Source organism: Poecilia formosa, unplaced genomic scaffold (assembly GCF_000485575.1).
Source record: "Poecilia formosa unplaced genomic scaffold, Poecilia_formosa-5.1.2 Scaffold13, whole genome shotgun sequence".
Classification (NCBI taxonomy): domain Eukaryota; kingdom Metazoa; phylum Chordata; class Actinopteri; order Cyprinodontiformes; family Poeciliidae; genus Poecilia; species Poecilia formosa.
The window spans coordinates 1109476-1136734 of NW_006799952.1; the positions used below are offsets into that span (position 1 = coordinate 1109476).

The window sequence follows — 27259 nt, forward strand, 5'->3', positions numbered from 1 at the left end:
GATTTACTGACCTGCCCAGAAAAGTGCACTTGGAGTAGGAAAGCTACTGGGCATCACCATCAGATGGCCGTAATGAGACACACAGAAAGTTACTCTGAGCTTCGAGTTGCACTTTGAGCCGTTGGTCTGATCAGTGAGTTAGAAATCATTATAGGGGGGAACTGGTGGCAAAAGGTTTGCAGCTAATAAAGCCAGGCAAAACACTGTCAGCCATGAAAACACACATTTTAAAGATGGAGACTTTTTTTTTTTTTTTACAGAAGCAAAAACAGCATATTTGGTTACGTCAATTTAAACTACTGTATAGATTACCTATTGCATTACAATACATTTTTTCCAGCTTTTATAATAGGCTAATATGTTTGGTGGGGTCACATTAAGTGTTGTGTTGCCTATGAAAATGATTCAAAGACCAATTAATCAATAAAAGTTAGCTAATGTAGGTTTGATCAAATGGAAGATAGAGAACAATTGCCAATTTTAAAATAATTCCTGGTATTTTCTGGCTGAACATACCGAATGTAACTGTATATTCTGTTTTTGGACTTGAAATCAAGAGAAGCACCTACCTAAAGGTGTTATTTTTTAATTTACCTACTGGGAAAAAAACAAAACAAAAAAAAAAACAAGGCATGCTGCTTTACACAAACCAAACATGTTTAGATAGTGGTTATGGATGCAGTGCTGATTAGATCTAAATAAACGCAGCATGCACTTGAACATGTTCGGCACTGAAGCTGGTATAATACTGTGATATAACGGAATACACTGAACACCTTCATCTGCTTCAAGCACTATCGGGTACAGACATGGTTCTGGAATCACAGGCACATACAGTTTGATCCTCAACGGGTGATATAAGTGGCACCATCGCTCTCCTTTGTCTGCAGGGAATAAATAAAGTTTTATGTGACCCGTTATCATGCTGCACTAGAATTAGATTAAGGTCATACCAGGCTGAGGTGATAAACAGTGACATGAGAGGCCCTTCAGAGTGCATATGTGAGGGAAATATAAGTGTGTTAGGTCAGGGTGAGACACAAAGCAGGTAGAGTAGCACAGTAAAACCCAATCTCCACCATTAAGAGTTAGGGTAACGATATTGGGATGGTGACGTTCTCAGCGGAGGTGATTCATGTGTAAGGGTTATTTTGCCAAAAGCTCGAAGCATCAGGATGTCCAAGACTGCATGTTGCGCAGCATAGCCTCAAAGCGCTCCATGCTCGGTGCGTGGGCGTGGGGCAGGTGGTCCGTCAGCCGGCTGTACAGGCTGAAAGATTTCAACTCCAGCCAGATGAAACCAAAACGGTCCTCGTCGAACAGCACGAAGAGCCCCGGCGTGCGCTCTGGACTCGTGAAGCCGTGTCCAGCAATCAGACCTGTTCCGTAGAAGCTGAAACACAAACGAAACTCATCAACATGCTGGTGGATACCGATGGTGTCAATCACCCTCATGATTGACAGCTGCTATTCTACAGCTGGTTCACCACAACAGAGCAGGCTATGAATGGTCTGGCTAGCTAGCATTGCCACCAATGTGAATAAATGGTTTTCCTGTAAAGGTAACCGCCGTTAACACATTAAACAGTGCGTACACAAGGGTGAGACAGTGCAAAGACACTCTGATGCTGTTTGTTTTTGCCCGGGATCGGCAAAAACAAATGATCCCGGGTAAAAGAGGTGAAGAAGCTCAATCTTTTCACAGGTGATCTGTCTTGTATTACACTGTCATTTACAGTGACAGTTTTAGCAGAAATGGTTTAAAAATGTTCAAGTTACATACTGCACCCCAACCCTAACAGCATTTTGAATGGATGAAGTAGCAAAGCTATCAGACTTTAAAACACTCCTTCTTTATAAACACAACATTATACAACTGTGCATCATGTGAAAGACTATCAGACTCCTGCAGCAAACATCCACAAACAGTAACCCTCCACAACCAAGTGTGCAGCTGTAAAATCTTCCTTACTCCTCCCACTACTCCATCAAACCTTCTGGAATATCCTATCCATTAGAGACGCAAGGATGAGGACTAAGAATGTGCATTTTGGGTTTATTATTTGAGTCCTCACCATTTCCTGCAGGTGCGAGGGTACACCTCATTGCGAGCCATGACCCCTAAAGGCAAAACAAAGGGCTGAGCCTCAGGAGACGAGCTACTACCGCTGGGGCCAGACTGGCACGCGTCTGCACAGGCACCGTGGTCGACCTCCGTTTCTTCAGCAGCAGCACCGTCTGCTTCCTCCTCTGCACGTCCGACACAAGCAGAGGCGTCGCTGGCTGGCTGTTCCACCTCCCTTTGAACTTTCTCATGTATTCCCAATATAATCCGCGACAGCACGTCTATGTTGCGCTGCTGGTCCAATTCTGGGAGGTCCACAGGCTGACTCAGGTCAACATCCAGTGTGAGTTGCCCTGCAGGAACGTTTGGGTCTCCCTGAAAGAAGGAAGAGAACAATTTTATTTGTAATTGAGGTCATTGGCTGAAGAAAGAGGCAGTTTCCAGATACAGAATTAAAAAAAAAAAAAAAAACAACCACATGATTTTTAAAGCACATTTGTAAGAAAACATAGCTGAGGTGTATTTACAAGAACTTTTTCATTTATTTCCAAGGATTTCCCTTTTCTATCCCTCTGACAGTGATTATGGACAAACCTACAGTGAGTTTAGTGGCTCTTGCAGACATCCCATGGAAACTTAGCATGACAATCTCCAAGCCATGACTCCCGTATGTGCCTTTGAATAAGCCTGGCTGCAGCAGATCCGAAGGCATCAAAGGAGGCAGGTAGATCCGCCTGTATGTCAAGCAGTTGCTGCAAAAACAAAAAACAGACAAAAGCCACCAAGCTGCTACTGAAGCCTCATAGAGACAGAATAAATGTGTGCAAGATAAATCGTCATACTCATATTGACTGGTGTAAATGAACTTCATCAGAATGAGCTCCTGCATGTGTTCGTGGAAGATCTCTTCCAGTGTGCGACCCCATTCTTCCTCCAACCAAGTCCGAAATTCCTGCATGAACACACGTTCATATGATAAAGAACTCTGAATTTCATAAGGCTCAGCAAAGTACAGAATAAAACGTATTAATATCACGTGGAAATTACCACATTTTATCAGAGTGCAGCCACACTACCATGTCTTTTGTTGGGATTTTTATGGGATAGAGCAACAGAATTGAGCACATAACTGGAATTTAAAAGAATAATGGTTCAAAGTATCAAAAATCCTTTCAGGAAAAATCTGCAGAGCGGCATGCATTTTTTTTTTTTTTACATCCAATTTCGTTTATTGGAAAATCCTTGCATAAAATCTCAATCTCAAAATCTCTTAAAGCTGTCCTTTGAGGCATGTCTGAGAACATTAGACTCTGGTGTTTTGGTTAGATGAAAACAAAACCTACATTCAAAATGCTATGTGTGGAAGAAACCCGACCTTTCAGATCACTGAATACAAAAACCCAAAAGATGTACCCCAAAACCACTTGCAATTATAATGTATTAACTCAGTTGGGTAGAATTTGAATGCAAAAAAGAAAAAAAAAAGGATGTATCCCTGTCCCAACCTAATTTACAATTATTTTCTACTTTGTCTTGGTCCATCACATAAAATCAAAACGCATTAAAGTTTGTGGTTGTTAATTCACAATGTGTGCGATATGTGAAAATGCTTAATACATGTGGGAAATATGCTTCTCAGGGCACAGCAGATCAGAATATAAAACTAATTATTAACAGGATCTAGTAGAACCGGTTAGACGTACCTCCTGTCTGCCTCCTGGCATGCGGTGATGATCGGTCTGGTTGCATTTTGTGGAAAATTCATCTTTCTTTACCGTCTAAAATAACAGAATATGGAATCTATTAATGAATGATCAACTTGTTTTAAGCAGCTATCTTTAAATAAGGAGTATTTTGCATGTAAATACAATATCCTGCATATACAAAAGAGCTTATTTTAAGGGCTTTTTTTCCTTACGGCCCTCACCTGTATGTCTCCTTTGTGGGGACCTTTGTGTCCATACATACACTCCACAGTGGCTTTTTTGCTTTCCAGCAAGTGAATGCGGAAAAGCGGTCGCCTTCTCATCGGATCTTCCACCCGGGGATCGTGAGGAGGCAGATACATCCAGCCAATAATGAATAACCCGTCCACCTGGGTGAAATATGGCTTTATTTAATCACCCTAATCAAACAAATAGTTTTGCCAGAACACTGAAAGCTAATAAAGCTAAATTGTCAATTCGTCTTCATGCAAACATGTCTAAAAAACAATTAAGCATAATCAAACGGTAGCAGAAATACTTACCACGACATTGAGTAATCCACCATAAGGTCCGATGTCAGGCTGCCAAAGCCCTAGAATGTGCCTATATGGGTGAAGCACTGCAAAAGAAGAGAACAACAACAGAACACGGTAATAAGTTTCAGCAGGACTGCACTCATAATCACCTGAGAGTTAATGCCGTATGGTTAAAGGTGGTAAAAGTGAAGTTAAAACCACTCACTGCATCATGTTGTTCAATGAGAATTAAATCGAGTTATGGTCAGTTTATTGCCAAAGAGACATTTACGTTCACTTTTCAGGGTCATAAGCACATTCACTTTGGGATTTTAATGATGCGTTTGCACCGCTCATTTTCACGTGAAAATGTCATAATTACAAGAATAAAAGTCATAATTACAAGTTCTAAGTGTACATGCTGGACGGTTTGAAAATACAACTTCTAAAACCGACTTTTAATCTCAAAGCTATAACTTTAAAACCCACGTCTGACTTTTATTCTAGTATTTTGACCTTAAAATGTGTCGTTACGACATTTAAAGTCACAATTACGACTTTTATTCTCATACTTATTACTTTAAAACATGTAATTGTGATTTTAAAACTCATAATTACTTTTTTCCCCCTTCATAGCAGTAATGGGCTTCCATAGATTTTACTGGCTGCGACGAATGAATTCTACAAATCAAAAATTGGATCCACAATTGCTGACTTTCTCTCTCAGTGTCAAAAGTATACATGCGTATTTGACTTTAAGGAAAACAACATGGCAGATGGTACCTCACTCAGCTTCTTGCATAATTGTGGCTGGATTTTTGATCACTCTTGTTTACACCACAGGTCGAGTTTATTAAAACTATTTCTTGACACAGATCTGATTTTTAAAAGCGAGCTGACTTGAGGTAAAGTTAGAGAATTTGGAAGAAGTCTTAATTCTTAATTATTCTGTCCATTTTGTACAACACAACAGTCCCACAGCTAAATGCTGCCACCGCCACCAGACTTGAGAGTCAGTACAATGATCCCGAGTTCAAAACGTTTTTATAGTCGGTAAAGTCAAACAGTTCAGTCTTTATATTGACTGATCATAAATGTTTCCTCCAGAAGGCATCAGGCTTGTTTTGTGAGCAAAGGGAAATCTGAGTGAAACTTGAAGGTGCTGATTTTGGAGCATTTTTGTAATCACCCTTTCACTCCGCGGCGATGTGAAACCTGCCTTACCCTGGACAGTGAAACTAATGTTTCAGCAGTTTCAAGATATCGGCAGGCTCGTTCCCTGCACTAAGTGAACCAAATCAAGAAAATTAACCGAGACCAAGTCATTATAACCTATATTTTCTTTTAGTCAGTTCAAATCAGGTGGTTCGAACTTGGACACAATTAGGTGTACCAACAAGGACAGATATTCCAAAAACACATCGAAACTGGATTTGGAATAAACATAAAGAGACCGGAGAGCCAGGTGTGTGCCAGTTCCACGAAGGCTGGCAAAAAGAGACGTTAAACATTGAGCAATTACACCAGAAGCTTGATGATGGCTGCAAAAGGTGTGAAGTCCATTTGCAACTTGTTAAGGGATATTTAAACCAGATAATTGAGGGGGGGTGTGTGTGTGTGCATATATTGGAGTCTGCATGCATGCATAATTTTGGCCGTGAGTGGAGTAGGGAAAAGCCAAAAATAAATCCCACTTCATGCACGTTTTGGTTTTTGTTGAAGTTTTTTTTGGTGTTGCATTGCAACATAGAGACATTTTTTTGAAATAAATCATTAAGAGCCCAAGATCAATGAGTAAGCTTCAGACCAGAACTCTATGTTCCAGACAGTTGAGTTTCAAAACAGCACATGTGGCACACCAACTTAAGCTGCCTTCTCTTTTCGCAGCAAACAGGCAGTTCAGTAAACGACAAATGAACTGTTATCACAGGAAGTACAGCTTCAATTGCTTTGCTTCAAAGTCGCGTCATTATGAAGACCCAAACACACAATCCGTCATGATGCAGCAACCCACATACAGTGTGTGTACACGTCTCTATAGTCCATGTGCTCGTAGTCAGGTAGGAGCTTCATAAAGCGCCCAGACTTCACCCGCGGGACGACACCTGCACAGGCACAACATAGGTATGTGTAGAGCAGCAACAGAACCAAAGAGGGTTCAGTCCAGAATTTGACTACTGGAGGGAAAACAGCTCATTTTAGGAGCAAACAGCTGACGTTAAAAAACAAAACAAAACAAAACAAAACAAAACAAAAGGCAAATATGCTTATAATTCCTACCAGTACACAAATGAGGAACAGACTGAGGGAGAAAAACATGTCTTAATGAAAAAGTAAGCCTTTCTCGGCTTATTCTGTCTGAACAGTTACTGTACATAAGGAGAAGGAAAGAGGTGCTTGAGAAGACATAAAATAGTGACAGATTTAGCGCTTCAGTAAGTTTCAACAGGAAACTGAAACTGACGTTTAACGTAGAGATCTTGGCTAGATACTCCAGTCGCTTCCATCTTCCTCAGGTCTTCCCTCATGCCAAACTCTGAAACAAAAAATGGTATAATAGACTTAGTGTTACAAAAAGTAAACTTTTGGTCAAAATTAACATAAAAACATGGACATAAAACATTATTTTCAAATGCTGCGTTTACAGATCTGCATGTAATTTGTGTATAGAGTAGTGTTGCTAAGGAATCTAAATAATGTCAGAATAATGTTTCGACTATAAAATGTGCTCAGCTGAACAGAGTATTTGTAGGGCAGCCAAAGGAGACAGACCTTCTGAGGTTACAGATCAGGAGTCAGTCAGGATAATGTCCAACTCTCTGTCAGCTCAATGACAAACAAATTATTATTTTCAGTTGTAATCATTTGTATAAATTATTGGACATGAGTGGTAAAATGCACCATCAGATATTTTAATAATAATAAAAATATAAAGCAAAAAGCGTTTCTGCTTTAAAACTTTTATAAAAAAAATGCATATATATTTTCATACGCATTTGTTAAAATCATCATTGTGTCATGACAATATCATATCATACAAGACAAATAAAATGTGAAAAAAAAAAAAATCAAGCTTCTCTGCCTTTTCCCAGTGCTCCCAGTACTAACTGCAGAAATACACCACTCAGTCAGAAACAACCAATCAGAGCCAGAAGGAGGGTTCTAATGCCATCAATCACTCAGTACATGCTACTCACCTGCTGCGAATGCTAATTCTAGTTAGCATAGCACAGCGAATAACCACTTTTCTTGAAACAGTAAGTTGTTTCTTTGCCATTAGTTCATTGAGCGGTGTGTACAAGAGCATGATTGACAAGACCTTCTTCCTGGCTCTGACTGGTTGTTTTTGACCAGCAGTGGTGCATTTTTGCAGACCTCAACAGTAGCAGTGGGAGGAGATAAAGGAGCTTGATTTTTTCATAGATGACATGTTGACAGTTTAAACAAATATGGAAAAGACATATTTCTGTAAAAGTTATATTCTGCAGCTTTAATAAAACATAAAATAAAAAAAAAACATTGCTTTTGTACTATCCTCGAATAGCCAAAAAATAAAGGTGGGGGTATTTTACTCTTTTTGCAACTATAGGTGCCATATAATCTTCAGGTTTTTATCCTTCAACTGAAAAAAATAAATTAATTAAGGAAGCCAACAAGACATAGTCATTTACATAAATCTTAATCTACATCGCATCTTACTGGTTTCTGGTTTTCTTTAAAGTTTGATGTGCAAATTCCAGTTTTGATCAATTTGTTTGCGCATAAAAAAATGTTTAAAACTCAAACGGTAAAAGGTCACCGAGGCATGTCAAACTTTGGAATTTTTAAGAGATGCAACTAACGGTAAAGTTTCCTCAGAGTAAAGCAGGTTAAAATAGCCTATTACCATTGCCAGACAAAAAAGCTGCCAGTGTTCAAAAATATAATTGCATACTTCAACATTTTTAGACATGACAAAGCAAACATAGAGACTAGTGTAACTTTATTCATTGATTTCATTAGAGGTGCACCGATAAATTGGCCCCGATTTTGTTAATTTTGGGAGATTTTATGATCTGCCAATACTTACATGTGAAGCCCATCTTACTCACTGATCTCATCTACCTTGGCAAATGTCTAAAAATCAACCACTGTCCTCTTTTTCTCTGCCGTGAGAGGTTTGATTGGCAGGTCATGCCTGCCAGTTTGCAGTTAACAATAGTCTCTTCACTGTTGCCAACTCAGTGACTTTCGTGCTATACCTAGCAACATTTCAGACAAAAATAAAGTTAAAAAATCAGCAACAACCACATAGGAATCAGCAGGTCAGGCTTTTTAAAGATTGGTAATCGGCAATCAGCCAGAAAACTGCATTCGGTGCACCATTAGGTTTCTTTTAACTTGATTGCTACTCTCCATTCCCGAGAGAAGACCAACAATCTCACATGGAGGCCGTGAATCCTGCTTGTTGTGGAATAATATTTCTGCTATGCTTTGGGCAACTTGCCTCTAAATGCTGGTGCTTTAATACCCCCCCCCCACTGCATTGCAAGTCAAGTGTGATTTTATTTTTAGTAATTTCCTGGAATAGTCCTCTGGCAAAAAGACTAATCATGTGTCTATAAAGTTACACAAGGCTGAAGAATGAATAGCAAGTCTTTTGATAAAGACTTTCATTAAACCACGAGGGACGGGTCTGTGCATGTTTTTGGTAATTGGATGTTCTCGTCAGAAACCACCACAAAAAAAATAAGAAATAATTTGATTTTCCTTTTAATATCTACAATTTTAAATTAAATACAGGCCACTTTCGTGGTCAAAACAGATCAGTAAAGTTAAATATGGACATTTCTTCCTTTTCTTAATATTTTAAATGTTTATTTAAAATATTTAAAACATACCAATGTCTAGCAAAAAACAAACAAAACTTTTTGTATATTCTGCAGTCATTCTATAAAGTCACTGTCTGTAAGTGGTAGGGGGAAGGTTATCAAAACAAGGTATGTTTTCCAAAAATTATCCTTGTCCAAGCTCATAAAAATTTAAGTTCATTTTAGATGTTCTTGTTCATCTGTGTTTGTAGCACACACACTCACACACACACGCACACACACACACACACACACGCACACACTCACACACTCACACACAAAAAGTGGCACAACACACTCAAGACTTGCACAAGAAATAGAGCCAAAATAGCAGAGTAAAATGTTGGTGGAATAAGGTGCTTTTAGAAGGGAAATTAAACGAATAGACTGGGACAGTGGCTGTAGAAGGCACTACTTCTACTGTGCACATAAAAGTTGTTGTGCAACATGTTTACTTGTGCAAAAAGCAAATATAAAAATGAGATTATGGTGATTGTTTTTCTTTTTATAAAAATGAGGAGGTGAAGCATTTTAAAATCACATTGTAAGAAGAGTGTGAATCTAACTTAGTGATTTTTGTTTTTTGTTATTTTATTATGAAAATGGAAGATTACTGAAAAGTTGATCAGTTAAGTTTGAGCACCACTTGTTTTTCAATCGCCAGTTCCTAAAAACGAACGTGACACAACACTGGCAGCAGTGAAACTCAGCAATGTGGAAATCAGCTCAGCACATTTAATTCTGGTGATTTTACTGTGTTTAACAATATTTTAATTTTACAAGAAAAGCAACGGCATTTAACTCTTATTAATCCGTGTTACTTATAAGTCCACATATAGATTTTAAAGTCAATGCCTTTCCTATAAATTGTTCACGCGTCACCGATTAACGTCACATCAACAGCTTTTCAATGTGTTTATTGTTAGTGTAAGTGGCATGTGGTTCCTAAGCAAACAGTCTGAAGTTATTACGTGTATGCTAAAAAGGATCAGGCCTGCATCAGCGGTCTTATCAACTGCAGAGAATGGCTGGCAGGTCCCAGTAAAGCAACAGACTATTACGACAGTCTAAATAATGTTGTCACTGTACGCTACTTGATACTTGATTCTCTCTCTGTGTGTGTGTGTGTGTGTGTGTGTGTGGGTGTGTGTTTGTTTTCCACGGCAGCATATTTTTGTGGCAAGCTGTAGCTGACAGGATTCATAAAGAAATGATTCAGTCATTGAACTTGAACGTTTCAGTGGACTGTGTTGGCAGTTTTCAGGTCTGATCAACATCATCATTACCTTCCACGCATCGTCTTCTCCATATGGTTTCCGTGTTGAGAATTTGTCTGAATTTTTTGCATACGAGTGCGACATTTGGTAACACTGTTCCAGGAAGCAAAGAGAATATTTCCACCAAGAGCTCCGGGGGTAATTCCATTAATGACTCTGGGTGTGGAGGTCCAGTGTTTGAGCCTCCTCTGTTGGTGTTATGACCGCTTCCATATTCACAAGCGTCACTTGGCTCTGCAGTGGCTGCGGCCGCGGCGGCGGCGACGCGCCCGGGGCCTCCACAGCTACCTGCGTCGCTTCTCCGCTGGCCTACGATCCTCTCCTCTTCCTCCTCGTCCATGTCAGAATCGCTCCCTTGGTCCTGCTGGTCGTTCCTCTGTCGTCTCCGGCACCTTCGGGACTGTCCGACTCCGCAAAGCCTGGCACAAACAGCCATCCGTGGTCAACAAACGGCTAAAATTACATCACTACAACACGTCTATCAACTGCAGTCATATCCTTCTGTCCTCGCGAGCATAGGCAGGGACATGAGCTGACGTCACACTGCTCGCTTGAGGATCAGTTATGGCAAGGCATTTGATCATATAATAATTACGTCGACTCTTCAAAACAAATAATTTCCAGTGCCTTCCAGAAGTATTAATGTCCATAAAAAACATTTTTATAGATTTCCTCTACACAACCACAAACTTAAATGTATTTTATTGGAATTTCATGCTAGAAACATTAGCCTGTAAAAACTTCAAAAGGGATAAATACGTGCATGTCACTGAATAGCTCATTTCTTTATCATGTTTGTGGAAGTTAAAAAGTCTGAATTACAGGTAAAAAAAAATAATTTAAAAAATCGGCCTAAATACAATAACCCCAAAAAAGAAAAAAAAGCAATAACTCAACAAACCACAGGGAAAAAAACAAAACTACAAAATCACAAAGATTCAGCACACTAGTACAAACGTGTTGAATTATTATTTTCAGAGCTGTCAAAAGTACTCACAAAAGGCCTTCATCACCCCCCACTGATGAATGACCTTAATGAACCTACCATCGGGCTCAGCAGTCTTCCTCAAGAAATATTGCAGGTATTTTGCTGTTATTAAAGTGATATTTTACAAGTTTGTGTTTGAAAAGTAACGATTTCATTCTGAGTTGTTAAACGGTTTAACCTTAAACCTGCACCCATCCTGTTTTCTTCCTGTCCTGTTGTCCTTCAGGATGACCTCAGTGACCCTACAATCGGACTCAGCAGGTTTTCTGAAGGAAACCCTGGAAGTGTTCCCAGGCGAGCAGGTAAGGTAGATGCTTCCTGATTCAGTTCTCCATTTTGACTTGAAACTTTCTCAGCCGTCTTCCTCAAGAAATGTTGCAAGCATTTAAACAATATTTACCAGCATAAATTTTCAAAAGGGTATGACCTCCATCCTGTTGTCCTTCAGGAATCTTCTTGTTTTCACCACTGATATCACCCTTCATCGACCCCCATCGACAGTCAGAAAAGCCCTATATCTCCTTCTCAACCACTGACGGAAAAGGCCTTCATTTTCCTCAGTTATTTTTTTCTTCACAGAAGCTACACCTGGTCTTGCGCTGTCGTTTCTCAGCTTCACACACAGTTATTTCTGAATTAAGATGCCAGCTGATGCACTTCTGACTTTTTGTAACTTGACATTATTTAACCCAAACACACAGCGGGCTCAGTGTGTGTGTGTGTATGTGTGTGGGTGTTTTTGGGTATAAGTAGAGGTTCTGCTTAGCTTGCTCAATAATAATTTGTAAATGTGGAACAGCTAGTTGACCTTTGACCTCTAGAAACTTTTATTAATATCTTTAAAATAATTCACTAACACATTTTTGCTGTACAAATGTTTGACACTAATTTTGTTCTCTCAGGTTTCAGAAGCAGGTTGGAACAGAAATGTCTTCAATAAATTATCCAGACTCTGATTATTAATTATGCCCACTAACGAGCTCAGAGTTTTAACAATGAACTGTGTTCAATTCATGGTTTCTGAAGAGATTCCCTACTGCTTCATTAACCAATCACAGGTTGTGGATCATAGAGGGCAGAGGTTTGGGATCATAGTGGGCGAGGTGGGGGCAGACAAGACAGAAAACGGCGACCTGATAGACCTTTTCTTTGGTCTTAGTGAAAATAGAAACTGCTGGGAAGATTCAGAGGATGGAGCAGGCGGTTAAGTAGAGAAAATTGTGGGTTCAAATCCCTCTACAAGTCTTTAGAGTGGCGTTGCCTTGGTTTGGTACTCTGGTTTTCTCCTCTAGTCCAGAATGTAAACGTTTCCCCAGACTTGGTTTGGCCACGACTTAAGAGCCAGAGAAACGCTAAATACCAGCAGCTGATAGGCAGTGGTGCTCTAAGACCTCAGCTGTTGCGTCCGTATCAGCCACAGCCGAATGGATCGGGTCGGCCCCGGAAGACTGAGCAGCTCTCCCAGAACCTCCTGTCTGATCTGAGTCATGCCAGCACTCTCAGAGCGTTTAATTAGCAGAAATGTGGAATAAGAAGCTGCCTGTTAGGAAAAGGTCACCTACCTTTGCTGAGAGAGAAATAAAACTTTATTACTTAAAGAGTTGTGTCTCTGTGGAATCAGGCGCTGCAGCTTTAAAGCAGAGCAGAAACATGTGAGTGAGTTTTTATCTTCAGGCAGATGATGAAGAGGAGCTGAACATCTTTACCTCATCTGGAAACGTCTGAGAAACTGAAACTGAGTTCAGCCTTTCACTTTGCAGGCCTTTAAACTGCAGCTTATTTTCTCCTTTATTTGTGGAAAGACTGAGGGGGCATGGGAAAACAAGGAGACAGTTTGATCTTTGCCCTGGTTGCTTCAGCCAGAAATTAAAGGTGGAAAAACAAACAAAAAACAAACAATATCCACAAAGTTTATCATTAAAAACCTCCGGATAAATTCCTGAAATAGAAACAGGAGAAAACAATTTAATTCAGTTTACTTCTTTTGCGCTAATGTAATATATAATATATATAACAAATATCACCTTACAAAAACAACATTTTAATTCAATCATATATATACTCCAACTGATTATAGTCATTATCAAACGGATAATGACTTAGAAACTTTTTGAACTAAAGAAACCCACTGATTTTAACCATTCTCTCCACTTGTTGGTGAAAATAACTTCACCTCTGGTTGGCCTGTCACAATAATCAATAAATCAGTTAATCTCATGATAAATTCAAGCTAGCTCAATTTCCATTTGCATGATTTATTGTTTCTCTATTCATTCAGTTTTTGGTAGAAAGAAAGACTCCGGCCTGGTGCTTTGGTCTCAACTAAACCTTTTTTTTGAAAGACAATTTTGTTCACAGTGATTTAGTAATTCATTTTATTTATAGATTCTTTTTATTTATTTTGGATATTTTAAATGCCTTCCAGTTCCAGTGTTCAATGTTCATTAGAATTTAAAGTTTGAAAATATGTTCTTGCATTATTGTGCTATTGCCATTATATTAATTGTAAATGGTATTAAAACAATATAATTGGTTATCGCGATAACTTTTGGCACAATTTATCATCCAGCAAAACTTATTGTGAAAGTTGTGAACATAACAAAATTTTCTGGAGGCTACATTGTCCCAAAAGTCTTTGTCATAGAGATTTCGCAACAAATGTATGGTCAAATGATTTCAGTAGGGACAGCCATTACCCTGAGGATTTTATTCTGTTCTCAAACTCAAACGGACTCTGGAAAAATGCGAGCGCTGGATCAAGGCCTGCTGCTGACCTCACAACCTGTTACATGAAACAGTGATGGTTGGCAACTACCACATGTTTATCTGCACAAAGGTAATGGGTAGTAAACATCCCTTTTCTGTCATAATAAGACTGTGTGATAGATAGTCAAATCAAAGACCAATAAGTGAAGGCAATTATTCTTGATTTTATGTGTGTAAAATTCATAGGTAGCTAGCTTTATGGAAGCATGAAAACATGTACAGCAGTAACTACTGTATTTAAATGGATGCACTTTTTATGCTACTGCTTACTGACAGTCACACGGCCCTAGGGCAGCTGTAGCTACAATCCAGTATCTTGCCATCAATAGTGAGTGAATGTGCCCTTTGAGATTTCAATTTATATATACAGGGCATTATAAATAAAATTGACTAAAATAGTTTAAAAGTTGTTTATGGTGAATGCAGGACCTACTAGGTCTTACCTTTCACCACCTCGTCACGTTACCGTCTCTCTATCTCGACACGAATCTGATTTTCGTCTGTGAAGACTGCCAAACGTAATGTACAAAACCTAACACTGACAAAAAAAATTGTACAAAAAGAAAAATATTCGAGCCAGCCAGGAGTCGAACCTAGAATCTTCTGATCCGTAGTCAGACGCGTTATCCATTGCGCCACTGGCCCGAGACGGACAGCTGAGCAACAACTATTCTCTTTGAAAGATGGTGTGTCTACACGTGTTCTCTATTGGTGATTATTTCCTTACGTCCTCGTCGAAAATGCAACAAACCGAGACTTGTTAATACAATGGATATGGCTAATTCAGCTTAAAATTGCGAGTTCTGGGTTCTGTGTCAAACACACCGACGTTTATCGTCTGCTGTTTTCCCGAGACAGTGTTTGTTCTAGCAGCACAAGGTAAATTTGTGCATTTGCAAATTCGTCCATTTCATACTCACGCCTTGCCAATTTGTTCATTTCTACTTCATTTTCTAATTAGTAAACAAATATTTCATTCCCACTAAGCTAAAGTCATCGCGTGCTACCTGACTGCGTTGTAGATTACAAATTTAATTATGAAGATAGTGGTCATTAAAATGCTCCATTCTCATTTTCATTTAGAGCTGTTATATTATACCCATAGCACACAATGCCATATTGACAAGGCTGTCAGAGAATGACCCCTGATCAGACATAACTTAATGACCTCCTGCTGGTTCTTAAAGTCAAATGAGATTTCGTTACAGTGTACTTTAAACAGAATATTGAAAAATACACTAAATATATATTCTCGTTTAGAACGACTGTCACCACATAGCTTAGTAAATTATCTAAGGCTGTATTTTCTTATTTAACCCTTTTAAGAACATTTAGGTAATATATTGACCTACATTTTCTAAGGGTTGTAAAGTACAACTTTTACAACCTTTAGCAGAAATGTTAGGGAGAGAATGTCTCCCTAACATTCTCAAAAAAGAAAAAAAAAGAAAAAACTGCAAACGCAACCACCTGGAATTATAGATCGATTCTTGAAAAGCATAAAGAGCACTTTAAGCAGGTGCCCAAAGTCGGGATCCTGCATGGTTTAGTTCTCCCTGGTGCACCTGGATCAAATGATGGCTCATTAGAAGGTCTAAGAAAACCGACTTTGGCATCCCTGCTCTAAGCAAACATCTTATGTGGTAACATAAATAAAATTAAGGCATGCAGTTGATATTTATCGACATTATTAAATAATCAACATTCTAAAGAGCATTACATAGTCTTTACAGCTACGATTAGATGGTCCCTAACCTTCCTCTCGATCAAGCGGCTCTGAATGTTTAGTGCGGCCCCTGCAGACTGCTGAGCAGAGTGAAGGAGCAGCCAGGTAGAGGCACAGGCTCCATCTCTCGCGAGGAACGACGCCGTTATCGGAATCTCTACAAACAACACGAGAATTCGTCATTCACACGGTAATATAACCCAATCTTACACGGTGCATGTCGCTGTGTGAGAGCTAGGGTCGAGGATGCAGAGTTAAAATGTCATTTGTTTGCTGTTTTTAACTTTCTGTGATTCTTGTGTTACAGTCCAGCGGCCTTTAGGCCCCATAGCATCCTAACTACTAAGCTAGCCTAAATAGCGTTTGGTTTCACTCCTTAGCTTTGCTGTTAGCAAGGCGGCTCACAAACAGGATTGTGGCGCTCCTGCTAACATTAGCCGCTAGCTACGGGTCTGGTTTTGGCTTTGATAGGCAATGCAAATGTAGAAACATTGGCAAATTTACCATCGTTACAACATTAACAACACACGAGTAGTGCATGTTAATTTTCCGCCCATACTCCGGTTGGTTGTAGAGTACCCGCGCACTCTGTTAGCCCCAAATCTTAACTCTGGAGATCTATTTTAAAAGAAAAAATTTTAAAATAAGGCTTTGTCAAAAGACCTGATTCTATTTACTGATGGTAAGAGCTTAATTTGTTGGTAATACAATGCAAGGCAGGTTCAGTACGGACAGTTGACAAAAAATAACCCAATAATACGCAAAGTCCAGCACTGTTACTAAGTTCAATGTGCTCATATGTGTTTATTTTTTATTTGAACATGGAAGCAAGAAAACATGTATTTAAAATATACTTAGGCCTACTACCTTTTATTACTCTGCAATTAAGACAAGTTTTTCATGTATAAATTATGTAAGTGTTGATTTTTTTTGCAGGCGGTTTCTGTAAAGTTTTATATACATATAATATACTTAGACTTTTTATGACCAATGTTTGTATTATGTGGTATAAGTCTTATTTAGTTCAATAAACATCCCCCGCCCCCATCTGTTATATATATTTTTTTAAACAGATAAGCTGCAGCATGGACCTTTTCTGTAGTTTTCAGAACTACCTATATAACTAACTGCAAGTTAGATATGGATCCAGAAACATAATTTGTCAGGGACCCAATATTTTGTCAGACTTCTATATTCAACATTTTTACTGCTGAATGTCCTTAATTGCATTCGTAGGTATCAACCACAACATTACGGCCACAAAACATTGCCAAATATCTGCAATTTGCCAAACATTGCCAAATATCTGCAAACTACAAGATGTAACCATCTATCATTGCCAAGTACATTAAGCCACACAATGTCCGTGCACAGACACGGCAACACACAGCCGTGTTATGCAATTTAAAAAAACAAAACAAAGTCAAATAAATTATGACTTAGATTTTTGTTTAATGCAAAAGATCTGTGTCGAATTGTTCAGGCACATTTGTCGATCGAAGCCAGAGCTTTTCTGAAACAACTGAAAACTGCTTTGAAATACATCGTATACAGATATGTTGTATGTATGATTATGTATGTTCTCTTTTTGCCTGGGTCTTTCACATGAGTAAATCAAACAAATTCATGTTTAGTTTTTACTATTTATATAAATTACTTTCTAAATTCAGTCCAGAGTTTATATCTGATATAGCATTCTTATTTAAAAAGCTTTTTTGAAATAGCAGTCCTCTACTGCAGACCAACAATCGTCACACGTCGTGTCCACTCCACCATTACTTTCAAAAAAGTTAATTACAACTTCATTGCACCTTCATACAACTTAAGTATTGCCTTGACACAGCCAAAAACGTTGGTGCATTTTTATAGAATGTCTTTGATAGATCAGCACAAAATAGACCATGATTACGATGTGGAAGGGAAATGAGTCATAGTTTGTTAAAGTTTGTAAATAAAATTATAAAAAGTATGGTGTGTGATTGCTTCTTTACATGATTCTAGCTGTTCACTGATGTTCTAAGACAAACCTCTGTAGATTTTTAGTGAATAGCTGCATTATTATTATTATTCGTAGAATAAACTCGCATAAAATCTATTTACTGATATCACTTCTGGAGGTAATTAGACTGTGTTTGGGAGTGTTAAAGTAAATAACTGAATCCCAATGCTTGGCACACTTTTCAGATCTTTATTCATTAAAACTTTTCAAAAGTGTCAATTTCATTCCTTCACAATTATGCTCCACTTTATCCATTACACAAATCCCCCCAAAATACATTGAAGTTTCTGATTATAAAGTAATAAAATATCAAAAATATTAAAAGATTTGAATGCTTTTGTAAGGTAGTGCTTTTAGAGATGTCCAGGTGTGATCATATTGCAGTGTGAGTTCAGAATAAGGCTGAACTTATTCTGGGTTGGAAATAGCTGTAGGTCTTTGAAACGGAGGTCTGGTTAAAGCCTAGACATAAAAACTCGTTTGTCTTAAAGTTACAAACTGTGCAACAATATGCTGACGATAAATATTTTCTCATTGTCTTATTTCAGCTGTGAACAATGTCTGGACAAGTGCTGGATGAAATAGTACAAATAACAGTGGAGGAGTTTAACCAGGATGGCCGTAGTGGTAAGGATGCTGTGTAGAGACACATCTCTTCTGCATTTATTGATCGGTGACTTACTCAGCGCTTTCGTCTCTCTGTTCAAAGCGATGAAACCAGGTTTTTGGCACTAGCTAAAATGTTTTGGCAATTTCTCTGGATTTGATCTATTGCAGATTTGCTGGACAGTACTGAAGACGGTGAAGAAAGGACACAGAAGAAAAAGAGGAAACTAAGCAGCAGTCAGGACAACAACAACAGTAATCAAGAACTATCTTTTATTAAGGTACTAATAAATCACCAGTCATGGTTCTTATAACATCTAGACTTTATTTTAAATTTTCCTGTTGGATTGATCAAATGCATGAATTTCTTTACCGTTTCTATACCCAGAATCTTCTGGTTTCATTCACTGAGTCGATTAGCCAGCGCCTGGAAGGAATTGAGTCAAAGCTACAGTCCTTAGACGCAACGTGCAAAGTCCTTGTCCGCAAACTTGACAGCATGGCTCCCTGTGCAAAGAGCCCCGTACAAGTTCCTATGGTTGCAGGTTCTCCTCAGGGCGCCACTCAAACTTGGAACAAAGTTCGATGGTAAAATCTCAAGTGTTTTTTTTTTTTTTTCAATCATTTTTGTGCTTTAATCTTGTATTTTTCTTTATACATGTCTGTTTCGATCTTTTTTTTTTTTTCAGCGTTGTCCCACAAACAAATGTGATTGTTAGCAGAGAACACACAAAGGGATTAAACCAGGAAGACACTCCTCTTGAAAATCTGCTCAGCAAGTAAGCAGCTTGCATTTATATTTATCTGTATGTCAGAGGTCCGCTGATATTTATCTATAAATGTGTTTGTCTGTCTTAAAAGTTTTAACGTTACAGAACTTTGCTGGCAATAGGCTGCTAAGGACTGTCTTTTTGGGTGATTTTAATGTCAGTATGGATGAAATACATAACGCTTCGTGTGTTTAAAGCTGTGCTAAGAACAGTTGTGTTAGATTGTTACATTGATAGGTCAGGAGCGAACTTCATGCAGTAACTCACAGAGCTTTGTAAAAAAAGGAAACAAAGAGCTTCAGGAGATAGGAGAGATGGCTAAATTAATACCCTCAACCCATAATCAGCCCTTGTTTCCTATGTTTGGTGGTTTTACAGCTGACAGAAATATTATTGTAGAAATTATCATTCTGATTTTTTTTTTTTTTTTTGCAGAATGATTCCATACATTTTGATATCACTGGTTGATGGATGTTCCCCAAACATCCATAAACCTGATGGATGTTTGGAGAACATCAGCTGATTGAGTATGAATAATTAGTATTTTTTTATTTTTTTTACTCCCCTCTTCTTTGTTCAATGATATTCGTTGTACTGGTACCAGTATGGAAACTTTCTCAAACTGTTAACCTCTGTTGAAAGAAATTGATTAGAAGGAATGAAGCTTATTATCCCTGTGATGATAAAAAATAGTTCAGTGTGTCCCTTCAGGGACTAAAAGTGAATTTATTCTTTTTATTACAGTTTTATTCTACATGCTGTTTTATTTCTCTTTGATGAAATTGTACAACATTTTAGTCAACACTTGTTTTTAAAATTTGCTATTTTATTGAATTTGACTGTAAACTGGGAGGTGCTGTCCACATTCAGTGACTCAACATTGGGCTGCCCCCTGCTTCAAATTTGACACCTTTGGGCTTGACTGAAATAACTAACTGCTCAGATCCACTATTCAGATGTTTAAGGGAGAAAAGGTTTATGTCAGTGATGAGAACCATGTTTGTAAAGGTCAAGTTTAAGCTTTCAAACCCACCAGCATTTAACCAACTATGTTACCTCAAATCAACAGCAACACAATTGGGTTTTTCTACAGGACAGTTATTCCAAACAAACATAAAAACTGGAGGAATTAACTTCATATGTCTGGAAAGACCCTTGAAGTCTAGTTGGCTAAAAGCCAAGTCTGTCCCAGAAAACCAATGTGCTATAATAAACTCTACCAATACTGCAAAGACATGAGATTAATATCCATCCACGGATATGCCAGAAGTCTAAGACTGGCTACAACCCAACAACAAATATTGGTGAGATTGTATATATTTGAGACAATATGTATAGTTTTGACCCTGGATTAGAGGGAGTTCACAATGAATTTAGTGTTAAGTGGTAAGTTTGGTTGTTTCCACCATTAAAATCACTTCAGAACTAGAAGTGTGTCCTAGGGGTGTCCCGATTAATTGGCACAGATTTCCTTAGTCTTGGGAGATTGGTGACTTGCTGATACTTGTATGTGACCGTCGGCGTCGGGCCGGGGGGCGGGGCCAATGACCGGGCCCCTCACGTGTATCACCTGCTCTGTTGGGGTGGGGGGAGGGTTCTCATTTGAGTTTTACCAAGGAAGCATATTGGCTAAACCGTGAGTGAGTCACTGGGACTGACTACTATATATTCCATTGAGGGATACACCTTTCTGAACAGGCGAGGGCGCACTTTCTCCGTCGATAATCAGACATTAAAGCGACTTGAAACCATTCCTCCCGAGCCACCCTTATAGCTCCGCGTCTGTATGGGATGCCGATCTTGTCCTCCACCCCCATCCTATCTATCTGAGCAAAGGTCTAAAAATAAACCACTGCCCTTTATTGCTCTGCTATGTGAGAGGTTTGACTGACAAACTTGCTCATGTCTGCAAGTTTGCAGTTAACAATAGTCACTCCGCTATTGCCAACTCTTTCTTGCTATATTTAGCAAAATTGCTATATTTAGCAAAATTGCTATATTTAGCAAAATTTCAGGCAAAAAAAAAAAAAGGTATCGGCCGAAATCGGAATCGGTAGGTCAGGCTTTTTAAGGATTGGTAATTGGTGATGAGCTACAAAACTGTAATCAGTACACCCCTAGTTTTTACAAGCCCTAAATTAAAACAACAGTCATCCTCTTGCCCAGTATATCTAGCCTGTTACAACTGGGATGCATCAGCGTGTCAAATACCTTATTTTGGTTTTGCAGCACAGTGGCCAGGAGGCGACAGAATACCATTCTGGTTAAAGTGCCGGGTGCTGAAGAGAGTCAAGAGGAACAAGAGAGCGGCTCAGAGGCCAGTGACTCTGTTTCCAACAGTGGTCAGTCAGGCGGTGCACAAAATGGTCAAAATGTCACACTCATCACACTCAATGCAGAAGGTAAGACCTAGTCTGTTAACGCAGAAATATCAATCTACCCTCACCCTTTATATTTAATGTTTTTATTTTGCTGCTTTTACGGCCGTGAATGGATTTGAATGAATGGATTGATTATGTTGGAGGCGGGATTAATTTGTGCTTAGGCACAGAAAGTTTAATAAGTCTTGATTAGGATAGTCACTAACACAAAGAAAACAAATGATTACCGTTCTCAGTAAAATTTTTAAATTATTTGTGTGATTACAAACTTCTGTGATTTTTTTTTTCTTTCTTTTTGTCTTCAAACAAAGAATCTCAACATTTAGCTCTAAAATATTACTGTGCTGAAAAAACCTAAGCTTTTTGTTAAATGTGTTTGTTTAACAGGGGCAAAAACATTAAACAGGTTTGTAGCAATAGCTTATTTGCAACCCCTGGCCCCAAGGTAGGCTTCCAGGATTAAGACAGACTTAAAAAGTATAGAGACTTAAAATATTACAACCAATAAAATAAGCTTAAAACGTTTGGTTTTCATTTTTCTGCTAAATAATAATAATGATCTTCATGATATTATTGTTGTTCCTTCCAGTGCTTTATGTTGGCCTGCATCTTTGCATCATCTATTTCGTTTTAGCAGCGAAACCCATATAAGCATTAACTACTACAGCATTGATGTCAATGACTGAATTTTCAAAAAACCACATATGTAGATCTTTTTTTCAGTGTTTTGTTTTGAAAGGGGTAACGTGACTATTTTAACTGGTTTTCATATTCATGTTGTTGTCTTAGCGTGTTGACGCTTAACTCTAAGGGACTTGGCTTAAAGTTTGCAGCTTCATTTTTACATCAACAAAGCTACCCTTTATTTCAGCTTTTTGGTATATAGATGGAATTGTGGCAGTCAGCACTGCTAACATGGTACCATTTGTGTTATATGGTGTAAAAGTGGTAAGCAGTAGAGAGCTATAACACCACATAATTCAGATCTGGAATTGAATCAGTTATTTTATACAACCACATGGAGGTGCTGTTGTATTACATAATCTTATGTTGACTCGGCGTACCTTTTGTAATATTTGTCAACCTGTGATTAAATCCTATAGTGGAACATATAAATTAAGCTTTTATATTTATTTATATAGGGATCTAGACAGGTTTTCCTTAGTGCTTCACATCTCGCATGGATTTACTGCAGCAGAACATTGAGGCTTGTGCTTCAAGAAGTGCCTTTCCTTTCCTTTTCTCTTGATTCCTTTCTGTTTCTCTTCTCTTACTTTTTTAGAAGATTATCCAGAAGGCACTTGGTTGGGAGATGAAAACAACTCAGAGATGCGGGTTCGCTGTCCAATTTCTCCGTCTGACATGCTTTATATCAGCACAAACTGCCGCACGGCAGAGAAAATGGCTCTGACACTGCTGGACTACCTATTCCACCGGGAGGTCCAGGCAATGTCAAATCTCTCCGGGCAAGGGAAACATGGAAAGAAGCAACTAGACCCTCTCATGATCTATGGCATCCGATGTAAGTCATAAAACGTTGCTGGTTTATGATTGACAGGGGACTACATCACTTTACTTCACGTTACCTCAAGCAGAAGGTAGAGGAGGCTCTGAGAAATGGTTCACAATACCTTAACTTGCATATATGAGATCCCAGAAGTGTTAGGCATCCCAAAAGGTCCTTTTGGAAAATGTCTCAAAGGTGCATCTGAGCTGCACCATCTTAGCAGTTCGTGGTGGTTAAACAGAACATCTGAACATCTAAGATTGTGGTCATAGGTTTCCAGAACAGCAGTCCTTGCCAAAGCAGTTTTTATGTGCGTTAGAGGCAATAGTGGTTTGGTCTCACCCAAGTGTGTCCAGGTTTCAACCATCTAGATGCTGAAGTGAGATTAAGGTGAATAACAAGAAGGGAGTCCTCCTCCTTTTATAACCTTTATGCAATCCAGCAGTACCACTTGATGTGAAATGGCGCTGCTGCATGATGAAGGGAGTGTCATTTTTGACAGTTGATACAGTGTTCCTTCAAGGAGGCCAAATAGCTTTTCCTGTTGCATACAGTGTAACTTGGGAGGATTTTTAGTTTTACTACTGACATGTCATTGCATCATCTAATTCTTCACCTTCTTTTCAGAGTGTATAGTGAAAAGAAGTCCAAAACACTTAATTAAATATGAGTAGAGGAAACCTTTTGGCATTTTTCATATAAAAGGCCACTGAATTTGCAGGTGATTCTGATTTGTACTTCTTACAGTTTCTGTGATGGTTAAACAGAAAATATCACCTTCTGAAATGGCCCAGACCACCCTCTGTTTTATGATTACCACATTATTTCTGTAAAGTAGAAGTAAAAGGTTGTAAAATGTAGTTTGAAATTCTTGTAGGAATAAACTAACTCTCTGAGACCTTCCCACATTTCGTCCCTGTTCCGTTTCAGGGTAGAGTTGAATGGATCTTTGAAACAGACCACAGTCTGTATTCCCATGGCGGCTTACAACAACATGCATTCATCATACCATACACGCATTAATGTGCACCACATTTTAGTACATACCGAACTCTAAATGACATGCACATGTCTGGTTGAAAGATGTTAATGGAGTCGCTCTCAATTCAGTAGGTCTTTGAGAAGAGCTGGGCCTTCAGTGGTTGACAGATTTATCTTTAGTGACTCTTTTAGAAATAGACTTTTGTATTTATAAGTCTCATAATGCTGTCGTAATAGCAGTGTCATCAGCTGTAACATGTTCTAACAGTTTATGTCTCTTTTAAATAGTTCAATGAAATATTCCTTCATGACATAATGAGGCATAAAGCCAGAGAGTAAGTATTGAACAAATCGTGTAGATACATTTTGAATGAGACTATTGACATAATACTCAAACCATATGTTGGTACCAAACCAAGTAATTCACACATCAAAAGAAATCCAAACAAATAGATCAATAAATTAAGTTGCGTGAATTAAAGTAGAATGACTCTGAGTAAGTATTGAACGCATTAAGAAAAGTAGGTATGAAGGCATGGGAAGTTTTTAGAAAACAATCCTGCTCTCTGTCATATGAAGTTAAGTTCAGCCGGTTGAGTCCTTACTAATGCCCTGTTTTAAAAGTCTTCTTATTACCCAGGAATCGCACAAGAAACATCTCATGAAAATCAATGAGCTCTCTCAAAACCTTAGTGTTTATTGTTGAAGAGCATACTGATGGTTTCAGATGTATTTCTACACTTCTGAAAATGCCCTGTGAGAAATGTTGGAGCAATAATCGTGAAGTGGAAAGAAAATCATTTCACCTCAATGCAGCCCGTGACCTGGTGCTCCTGGGATGGTTTCTGACAGAGGTGTCAAAACATGAACGACAAAACTTGTCCAATATCAGAAGTGCACTTGGAAAGAGCTTTAGAAACACCTGGAATTAGCATGAGCAGTTTTTCTTTCATGGAATCTGGTAACACACTGAACCACAACAGATCCAACATTCGCTGTATAGCTTATGAAGAAAAATCATGCTGAAGCTTATTCAATGTTTGCTGCACAACATTTGAACAAAGCAACAAAATACTGGGGGAATATACTCTGGTATATAGACAGAACTGTGGCAGTCAGCTTTGCTAACTGCCACAGTTCTACAAAATTGAACTCTTTGTCATTCCACATACCGTGTTTAGAGGTATAATTGAAAGCAGGATGAATAGGAAAATGCGCCAAGACAGTCTGCTAAAAATCTGTAGATGTTAGTTGATTTCAGAATATCTGCTAGAATAATTGAGTTAACTACCATACATGAACACAACTGAAAATCTATTAAAAGAACTGAAGCTCAGAGAGCATAGAAGAGGCCCAGAGGCCTTTAAACATTTAACAGTTTGTGAAGAAGAATGGGCCATTACCAGCTGAGTATTCCATTAGTTTCTCCATAAGAGAGACGTCTTGAGGTTTTGCTACCAAATAGGGCTTTTCTGCCGAGCATTGAATACATTTTGGATGTGTTCAGTGCTTATTCTCTGTCATTCTACTTCATTACCTGTAATTTAATCAGTTTTTATTTCTTTGGATGTCTGGAATCATTGGGTTCTTATTTACAGCTGATGCGTGTTTCGTGTTTATAGCCTCAATAGAGATATTTTTACTGAGGAAAACATTAACATGTTCAGTGCTTATTTTTCACGTTGTGTATCTAAAGTGCATCTCACTTCAGTTGGACATTGTTCAATGTCCCCTCCTCCCAGACCTCCATGTACCTCTTTACTCACCATTTGCTGTAGATAAAGATCTGTCTTTCACACCCACTTCAGGCCACTTGACCAGCTGTGCAGAGGTCAACTTGGGGACACGCATTGAACTTCTCTTTTATAGCTCTAAATGTTTCTTTTCCACACATTTGTGTTTCTTGTGAGTACCCATATGCAACATTTAAATGTATAATTTTAAAATTGGCGTTTAAAAAAAAAAATCTCGCTTTACACAATCTTTTTTTTTTCCTCCAGAGTTTCTTCGTTTTCCATTTGCGTTATTCCCAAAGACGTTTTTCTTCTTCCGTCCCTGTGTTCCCTTTGAACCTTTGCATTTCATGCAGTTGCATGTGGATTCGGTCTGACACAGAAGTATGTAAAGGCAAGAGCAGGGCTAGTTCACTCTTGGTTGACTCATTATTCCTTGAAGGGGAGGAAAAAAAAAAGATAAAATAAGAATGAAAGAGCACCTGCCTGACTTGCCTGTGCAGGATCATCAGGTGCAGAAGGACTGCTGGATAGTGTCATACCAGTACCATCAGATAACCCCACCGTCTCATTTTCTATCCCCGGGTAGTAAAGGTTATAACTGTGTTGCTAACCCAAATAGAAATGAGCTGTCAGTTGGCCCTCGCCCTCTTAACAGTTTATAATGTGGCCCCAGTCATCTAGTGAATGCACCTGTACATATCTCCATGCAGGGAGATGGAAAAGTCACAGTTAGGCTTGTGTTAACTTGCCAAAAGGTGTGGAGACGGAAACTGGACTCAGACAGTGGTTACATTCACTTTTTAAATGCTAATGTGTTGATTATATACTTAAACTAAATTGTGTTTAACCTGTAGATCTTGTGGTGGTTAAAAATTTATGTTGAGTTACATTTATTTATTTTTTTTTGCATTCTGCATTATTCACAAATGCAGATTTTAAGATTATTTAGGCACTTATTTTAACAAGATATTAAATTTAAAAGTTATCTACTGGCTGTTTTGTATTTAGTGTACCGCTACAGCCCTAGCATACACATGGTGTTAGTGGTTTACATTTGCTCATGATAAGCATAAAAAACAGCCAACAGATTTAAATTAACTCCACAAATTTTACCAAAAAAAAAAAAAAAAAGTGAAATATCCTCTTAGGATTACTCTAGAAACTAGTTTATGGCTACAAAAGGGTCCAGTTAACATAGAACTTGGACAGGGACTTTCCACAAAATTGTATTCAGGATATATAAATATATTTGAGCCTGCACGTATAAATTTAGCCATGTGGATTAGTGAAATTTCACAATAATGTTGCATTTCAAAACTATGTGAAGTTGTTTATCATTTTTCCATGTTGGGGAAAAATAAAAAGTTCTAATAAAATTAATTTAAT

The 27259-nt window shown here is 38.4% G+C and overlaps 2 protein-coding genes, 1 long non-coding RNA gene and 1 other non-coding gene across 7 annotated transcripts in view; 2 read left to right on the plus strand and 2 right to left on the minus strand.

Annotated features, from left to right (window-relative positions):
* Nucleotides 1-241: 241 nt before the first annotated feature.
* On the minus strand, nt 242-10917 carry fbxo31 (F-box protein 31). 2 transcript variants are annotated; one of them, XM_007545515.2, is made up of 10 exons: nt 10423-10917; nt 6751-6822; nt 6305-6391; nt 4314-4390; nt 3993-4160; nt 3769-3843; nt 2908-3017; nt 2664-2817; nt 2076-2440; nt 242-1393 (listed from the first exon to the last, which is right to left on the minus strand). In XM_007545515.2, the coding sequence occupies exons 1-10, from the start codon at nt 10847-10849 to the stop codon at nt 1171-1173; spliced, it is 1758 nt and encodes a 585-aa protein (XP_007545577.1). In that variant the 5' UTR covers nt 10850-10917; the 3' UTR covers nt 242-1170. The 2 variants fall into 2 exon arrangements, with proteins under 2 accessions (XP_007545577.1, XP_016523532.1); XM_016668046.1 differs by lacking the exon at nt 6305-6391 and having other exon boundaries at nt 10423-10916.
* LOC103133670 (uncharacterized) lies at nt 9057-13351 on the plus strand. Of its 3 annotated transcripts, none has more exons than XR_001661343.1 (3): nt 9057-9265; nt 11394-11495; nt 11628-13351. It is a non-coding gene; the product is annotated as an uncharacterized LOC103133670 (long non-coding RNA). The 3 variants fall into 3 exon arrangements; XR_001661344.1 differs by lacking the exon at nt 9057-9265 and adding an exon at nt 11052-11237 and having other exon boundaries at nt 11392-11495; XR_475770.2 differs by lacking the exon at nt 9057-9265 and having other exon boundaries at nt 11319-11495; nt 11628-11703; nt 11850-13351.
* A 1388-nt stretch (nt 13352-14739) lies between these two features.
* Nucleotides 14740-14812, minus strand: trnar-acg (transfer RNA arginine (anticodon ACG)). The gene has a single exon. It is a non-coding gene; the product is annotated as a tRNA-Arg (tRNA).
* Nucleotides 14813-15709: 897 nt separating this feature from the next.
* banp (BTG3 associated nuclear protein) overlaps nt 15710-27259 on the plus strand; it is a 50125-nt gene continuing 38575 nt past the window's right edge. The window contains exons 1-7 of the mRNA XM_016668222.1: nt 15710-16083; nt 18441-18519; nt 18670-18779; nt 18887-19086; nt 19188-19277; nt 21498-21670; nt 22932-23171. Coding sequence (XP_016523708.1) covers nt 18450-18519; nt 18670-18779; nt 18887-19086; nt 19188-19277; nt 21498-21670; nt 22932-23171 — 883 coding nt within the window. The 5' untranslated portion in view covers nt 15710-16083; nt 18441-18449. The remainder of the gene's footprint in view (nt 16084-18440; nt 18520-18669; nt 18780-18886; nt 19087-19187; nt 19278-21497; nt 21671-22931; nt 23172-27259) is intronic.

What these genes read in the sequence shown, in the direction of transcription:
- fbxo31 (XM_007545515.2), bottom strand. Translation starts at nt 10,849, where the DNA reads ATGGCTGTTTGTGCCAGGCTTTGCGGAGTCGGACAGTCCCGAAGGTGC. An exon ending in CCAAGATCTCTACGTTAAAC is followed by an intron (nt 6,392 to 6,750) that starts GTCAGTTTCAGT and finishes GTGCCTGTGCAG; the next exon opens with GTGTCGTCCCGCGGGTGAAG. An exon ending in GTGGATTACTCAATGTCGTG is followed by an intron (nt 4,161 to 4,313) that starts GTAAGTATTTCT and finishes TATTTCACCCAG; the next exon opens with GTGGACGGGTTATTCATTAT.